General features: G+C 53.0%; 1 protein-coding gene across 1 annotated transcript; it reads right to left on the bottom strand.

Moving 5' to 3' along the window:
• Nucleotides 1–2,606: 2,606 nt before the first annotated feature.
• Msx1 (msh homeobox 1) lies at nt 2,607–6,300 on the bottom strand. The gene is made up of 2 exons (XM_038349692.1): nt 5,832–6,300; nt 2,607–3,575 (listed from the first exon to the last, which is right to left on the bottom strand). Exons 1-2 carry the CDS (start codon nt 6,298–6,300, stop codon nt 3,133–3,135), a joined length of 912 nt encoding a protein of 303 aa, XP_038205620.1. The 3' UTR covers nt 2,607–3,132.
• Between the last annotated feature and the right edge of the window lie 455 nt (nt 6,301–6,755).

The raw sequence follows: 6,755 nt of genomic DNA, 5'->3' as shown, positions 1-6,755 counted from the left end.
CTCCTTGGCTAGATCAGGAAATGGATCGGTAAAGAACCAAGGCAAGGACCGGCTACAGACGTCACTCTCTCTCAAATAGACAAGGAACTCAGCCCCAGAACCGACAGTGAGAAGCGGTATCCATCTCCCGGCCGCAAATTTCTGCCGCACTGGATTTAAAGCGGCTCGGAAAACGGAACGCCAATCCAGTGGGTTGCTCAGAGACGGCAAACATGTATTGAGCACTTTCTGTGTACACAGCCGTCTAGAAAGAGAATTAGGAAATGAGAAGGTGATGAAAAAAGGACTAACTGCAAAGAAATAAAAATAGGAAAAAAAAATGAACGGACGCAATAGTGGAAGGAAATCCCGGCCCAAGACTGCTTCCAAAGGCCACGATGCTTGCTACTTGCGGGTGGGGGTCCTAGGGAGGCTCAGGAGGGGGGAGAGGAGGCGCGCCCGCCTTGCCTGCAGCTACCGCCTTGCTGGAGCCATGGCGCGTCTGCAGAACGCGAACCGTTGCTCATTACGGCAATTATGTTGCTCTAAATTTGCCTCGACCCTAAATTGCTAAACTCAGAGGAGCCAGGAGGCTCAGGAGCTTGGGCCGGAGGAGACACAGGATCTTGCCCCGCCATTCCTCTGTTCTGAGTGAGGGAAAGGACTCTGCGCCGTGAATGCGGCGCTTGCTGAAAACGCAGGCTCTAGGGGAATCTTCTGCGCCCTCAGTGCCAGGCGGGTTAATATTTCCCCAGTTTCCAGGCGTGAGGAAGATGAGGATACCAGGACCTTTTCCCGGGTGTGAAAGCCAGGGCACAGCAAGATGGCATGGCCTACCTTGCCTAGAAAAGATTACACAGGAATTTAGGCTCTAGACCACGCAGCCACCTCGGCCCACCGGAGACAGACTCAGTACCTCTGTCTACCTAGCCATCTCCAGTGGCTTTCTAGGAAGGAACCCAGGAGATTTGACGTAGGAATCAGGATGTTTGCAGGTCGGGGTATACTGTTCGCTCTACCTAGACTGCTCAACTTAGGTGACTGACAGCAAGCAGAGGGACACCTTTGCTTCCAAGCCTCTTAAGGACACGTAGTGTAGGATCCCAACTTTGTAGGCGTAGTTGTCCCATCACGACCCAGGTCCTGGATTTGCTTCTAGAGGCCCAGAGATTAAAAGTCATTTTCCAGAATCCTCCAGATTGTCCCAGTAGTAGAACCAAGATTTTTGACAAAGCTTGAGAAGTTTGTCCTTCCTTTAGGGAGGGGTGTGTGTGTGAAAGATAGCCAGACATAGAATTTTAACTCCAGCTACAACAGGCTGGAGGCCCTAAGGTACCTCTGGAGTATCTTGGAGCCAGTGCAGAACCCTCCCAAATGTCCCACTCCCCATCTTAGTCTCTCATGGAATTCCCAGGCCAATATGAGCCTTGGGACCAGAAGCAATTTCTACCTATTAACTGTGGAGATAGATGTCCACATCTCCCCCAAGTCCAACACCAGATACTAGGGGGCTGGATTCCCCCTCCTGACATCTCTGGACTCAGGTTGCCCAGGGCCTTCTTTTGTGGAGTTTGGATATTCAAGCTCCCACCAGACTGGTGGAAGGGAGTACCTAGATTCGGTGAGATTTAAGGGGTGGTCACTACATAAGAGAAAGAGAAAGGGGGGACATAATAGGCTTGATTTACCAAGAGGTCATTTTCTCTTACACATCCTTGCAGAATTTTTCCCAGAAGATTAAAGATTAAACTTGCACTTATTCAAATGTATTTTTCTTGAAAGCCTGAACTTGACTACATAAAAGATAAAGTCAGTTTAAGAGGGCAGGAGAGCAGGGCCCAGGTAAGGGTAGCCCTGAGTTTTCAGTAATCTTCAGTGTGGCTGCCTATTTGTGTGTTAACAGAGGCTGGGCTAGCTGCCCAAAGCTCTTTAGGCAGTTCAAAATAAAACTCCACACATTCTGTCTACACCAGGTGGTTGTTTAGACACACACACACACACACACACACACACCCTTCAGTAGGAGGAGGACAGGAGTAGTCTGGATTAGCTGTTGACAGTCATCAAACCATTTGGGCCAAACCACTTTGTTTTCATAGACAGTTTAAAAGGGGAGGAGGAAAAAAGAGTCAGTTATGGGTGGAAAGAGCAAGTGTCGATTTCAGCTTAAAGTGAATTGGAAAATTGAGCCTAATTATCCTAGGTAATTGCTTGAATTCTCCATTTGACTGTGTTAATGCAAATCTCTCCTGTGTACATCCCCCCCCCCCACAATGATTCCTGAACATCTTCCTGTCGCCTTTGAAAGTTGCTAATGTAAAACTGCCAAACTGGAAAGCAATTATATATGTGAAGAGAAAGAACAAACAGTAAATCACACAACTCAATCTGCAGACTTCATAGCTTGTAGCTTAAAATTAATTTATTTAACAAATATAGCTATAATATAAATGATAATAAAATTTCAAATATACAGTATATTACATAGTACACATGATCCCTTCAAAAGGGATGTTTGAGAGCCACGAAAATGTACTGTTAAATAGAAACAGATTTTGTTTTTTTACTGTTTTTTTTTTTCCTGGTCCTGGGAATTCTCTTCAACCTACCTTTGTAAAGCACCAGCAAGTGCCCTGCCCGCTCAGAGCAACGCTTTGCTGCTAAAGCTCTTGGAGTTTGACAGTGGAAGGAGCTGGGCTCCTTGCTTCCTATAGGACTATGTTCATTTCCCGAAGCACCAAACAGCAATTTCTCTGCGCAAGTCCTGCCTGGTTCCAGGACCGGAAGCAGTCGGAGTCATGGCCTCTAGTCCTTTTGGCCTCTAGTCTCCTTCAACCTCTAATTCTGCTGGGGACCACGGATAAATCTCTTGGCCTCCATGCCCTTAATTTCCACATCTATAACTCGTGGGTGTAAATCTAGATTCTCTCGAAGAATCAAGACCCTTCCAGCCACTTTCCCCCCAGATGGGATCAGACTTGGAGAAACTGTAGGAAGGAATTGGAGGAACTGTAGCAGGGGTTTTAAGAGAAGGAACCAGACGTTGTTGGGCAGCGGAGTTACCAAGGAAGGACTCCAGCTGCTAAAAGAGGTGGCATGGGGGGAGGGGGAGAGGGGACTAGTGGCACCACAGAGAGGCGACTCTGGACCCTCCTATGTCAGGTGGTACATGCTGTAGCCTACATGGGCCGTGTAGAGTCCCACGGGCGCCACGGGCAGCGCAGCGCGCTGGAAGGGGCCAGAGGCGCTGTAGAGTGAGGCGCCCGCAGCCGCGGCTACCGCAGCAGGGCCGCCGAGAGGAAAGGAGAGGCCGAAGGCAGCGGGCGGCAGCATGGGCTTCGCGGCCATCTTCAGCTTCTCCAGCTCAGCCTCCTGCAGTCTCTTGGCCTTGGCGCGGCGGTTCTGGAACCAGATCTTCACCTGCGTCTCGGTGAGGCTGAGCGAACTGGAGAACTCGGCGCGCTCGGCGATGGACAGATACTGCTTCTGGCGGAACTTGCGCTCCAGAGCCAGTAGCTGCGCGGTGGTGAAGGGCGTCCTCGGCTTGCGGTTGGTTTTGTGCTTGCGTAGGGTGCAGGCCGGGGGACTCAGTCTCCCTAGGGGGCCGGGAGAGGAAAAAAGCAAGGAATTAAGAGTGTATTACTAAGAAACAGAAACCATTCCCAGCAACTCTAAGCTGGGTACTATGGGTCACTTGAAAAATATTTTCTCCATCTGCATGAACCCAGGCCGTAGGGCAGAAGTTCTTGCCTACTAAGATTCCAGATGAAATCTAGCCATGTCCAATGCTAGAACACTGTTGGGCAGAGACAGTGCCAACCTACCTTATAGTCAGGCCTTGACCACCCGGGGCCTCTTCTGGGCCACTGCACAGAGAGAAGATGAATGCTAAGGGGAGGCATAAAACATCTAATCTAGAGGCCCTTAGGCTAGCCCAGGTCATACTGGCTTTTATTCCTTAGGCATACATATATTTGTGCCCGCCAAGTGTACTGCACTGCGGCTAGACCCCTGCAAAGAATGCATCTTGAAATTCCACATTTTCTGTCAAAAATGCTTCTCCTGGGCTCTAGGGACAATCAAAATCAGAAACCCATCCAAGAGGTCACACTGTAAGTGTTCTAACACACACTAACACACACACACACACACACACCTGTTTATCTAGATGTGATCCTCTCAGTTTTCCCTACAGCCTCTCCTAAACACAGTGTCTGGGTTCTACGACCACCCCAAGCATAGTGTGCGTGTGCGTGCGTGTGCGTGTGCGTGTGTGTGACATTGCTTACTTTCAAGAAACTTGTGATGCCCACTTGTCTTTTTTCCAGCTTTCCCAGTAAAAGTTAAATCTTAGCAGAGTGCTACCACTGTTTGGCGGGCAGGCCCAGTGAGGAGACTGGGTCTCAATCCTCCTTCACCCCTGCTATCCCCGACAACACTGTTGCAGGATAAAACAAACCTCAACAAATCCCCTGCCCCGACAACAAAACACACACACACACACACACACACACACACACACACACACACACACACTACTTAGAGATTGCCTTAGCTTGGGATTCTAGAGGGTAAAGTTCTAAATCAAATTTCTAAGTCTCCAGGAGGAGACTTTGCCTCTGCAGCAGCTTCTTCTTTAAGAAAACGAATTGAAATTGAGGGCGTCTCACCATGCGGGTTTTGCCCAACTATGCACTTCTTGGCACTTAAAAAAAATAATAATAACCCTTTGGGTTCTCAGACCACTAGGATGTGAGTCAAACGAAATTTCCAGTTAACATCCCCCTTCTTCCCCAGCCTAGGCTACGGCAAGTCCGGAAAGAAGTTGGCCCCTGACTTGTTTTCCGCCAGGCCACTCCAGATAAAGGCGGGTTCATAGGGAAATGTCACTTTGGTCAGCAGCAATAGCCCAGCTCTGGGCCACCTTCGCCAACCATTAGGCCCAGGGAGGGGCTGTCTTTTCAAAGACGTTTAATCCCCTGATAAAAATCGTTCCTCAGCATCACGCCATTGAATTTGCAATGCTATTATGTGGTGCGAAATAATCGGAGGAAACGAGGAAAACTTGGGAATTTCCCGTACTCCTGAAATATCTTCGAGCGGGTTCGCAAGGGAAAGACGGCCGAGGGCCGCGAGGACTATCCCGAAACACGCTGCTGGCTGCTGGGTCGGCTTTGAAAGCCAGGTCCAACGCGTTTGGGAGCTAGCAAAGCGATTAATGAGGAGCCCCTTTGGCTGTCTTGCCCCGCCCCCTCCGCTTGTCCATCACCGTCCCCTCTTACTGAATCGTCCACCCGTCCTGAACACCAAATAAATGCGTAGAACTTGATGGGTGGGGGAGGAATTTTGCAGAGCTCCAGAACCGCTGGAGAGGTTCTTTAATGGAGAGTTGGGGTTTTCGGCCTCTATTACCAGAAAGTGAAACTCAGCAGAGAGAGAATGTACTGACCGCTAGGCCCATCTAAGTCGGTGTAAAGTAACTGGGTTTAGGGTCAGGTGGAGGAGCAGGGAACCTTCGGCGTCCTAAGTACCGGGAGGATAAGAGGGTGTACAGACACCCGCGCACTACAAATGAACTGACAAGCTCAGCGGCACTGCGCCAGGGCAAGGAGCCCGCGAAAACGGACTGTGAGGTTTGCCAGCTCCAGGCCTCTAGCCCTCTTCCTGGGTGGGAGTAGGAAGAGGTTCAAAAGGCCTCCTCCCCACCAACGCAACCTCTGCACGGCCTCCAGGTACCCAGATGCAGGTACGCCGACGCCCGAGACAAGCCGGCGCCGGCGCGCGGCCTGGCGCCCTCGGGCCTCACACCCCCTCCTGGCCCCTTAGCTCTCCATTCTGGGCTGGCTACTTACTGGCTGGGGGCGGGGAGAAGCGGGGACTCTGCATCCACGGGGTTCGGTCTGGCTTCTCGGGGCTCTCGGCCTTCACCAGAGCATCTTCTGGCAGCTTGAGGAGTCCCCCGACTGAGAAATGGCCTAGAGGTCGCGGCGAGGAGGGCGCATCTGGGGCGCCCAGAGACCCGGGTCGGGTACCCAAATGCTGCAAAGAGCCACCCGCTGCCTGAGCCCCCTCGGAGGCCACCAGGACGCTCTCCTTGGCCCCGGGCTTCCTGTGATCAGCCATGAGGGCCTCCACGCTGAAGGGTAGAAGAGAAGCGGGCACTTTGGGCTTAGCCCCCTCCTCATCTGTGCCCATGGTGCTCGCCGTGGCCGCAGCAGCGCTGGGGGCTTGACCAGCGCCTCCCCCTGCAGGCTTGCCGAAGGCGGAGTCCTCCACTTTGACACCGAGTGGCAAAGAAGTCATAGCAGCAGCCGGGGCCATGCAGAGCCGGACCCCCACTCCAGCCGCAGCTCGGGCCCGCCCTGGAGCATGGGTTTCGGGCTGGCTGGGAGCGCGGCCGGCTTCTGCGAGCTCCCGGGACCCTGGCCCCGGCCGATCCTCCCGTGCGAGCCTCCTGCGGCTCCCCTAAAGGCCAGCTCGGGCGAGCTGGGCCTGAATCCCTGCGCCGCGCAGGCCGAGTTCCCGGGCTCACTCGCCGGCTCCGGGTCCGCAGCCGCTCCCCTGAGAACTTGTTAATAAGGCAAGGCCAGCGCGGCAGCGGCCAATCAGCGCGCGAGGGGGCGGGCCCGGAGAGAACCATTGGGCCGCGCTCCTGTCCCCAGGCGCGCCCGGGCTGGAGGTGCTCTGGGCGGAACAGAGCCGGAGGTACCAGGGGAGCCTTTCCGCCCGACTTAGCCCGGTGGGCATCTGTCCGGCTGGGTCCCCCTAAGACGTGG

This window comes from Arvicola amphibius, chromosome 1 (assembly GCF_903992535.2).
Source record: "Arvicola amphibius chromosome 1, mArvAmp1.2, whole genome shotgun sequence".
NCBI lineage: Eukaryota > Metazoa > Chordata > Mammalia > Rodentia > Cricetidae > Arvicola > Arvicola amphibius.
Note: the sequence above shows the minus strand (reverse complement) of the source record. Positions and strands in the feature narration are given on the sequence as shown.

What these genes read in the sequence shown, in the direction of transcription:
- Msx1 (XM_038349692.1), bottom strand. Translation starts at nt 6,300, where the DNA reads ATGGCCCCGGCTGCTGCTATGACTTCTTTGCCACTCGGTGTCAAAGTG. An exon ending in CTTCTCCCCGCCCCCAGCCA is followed by an intron (nt 3,576 to 5,831) that starts GTAAGTAGCCAG and finishes CCGGCCCCCTAG; the next exon opens with GGAGACTGAGTCCCCCGGCC.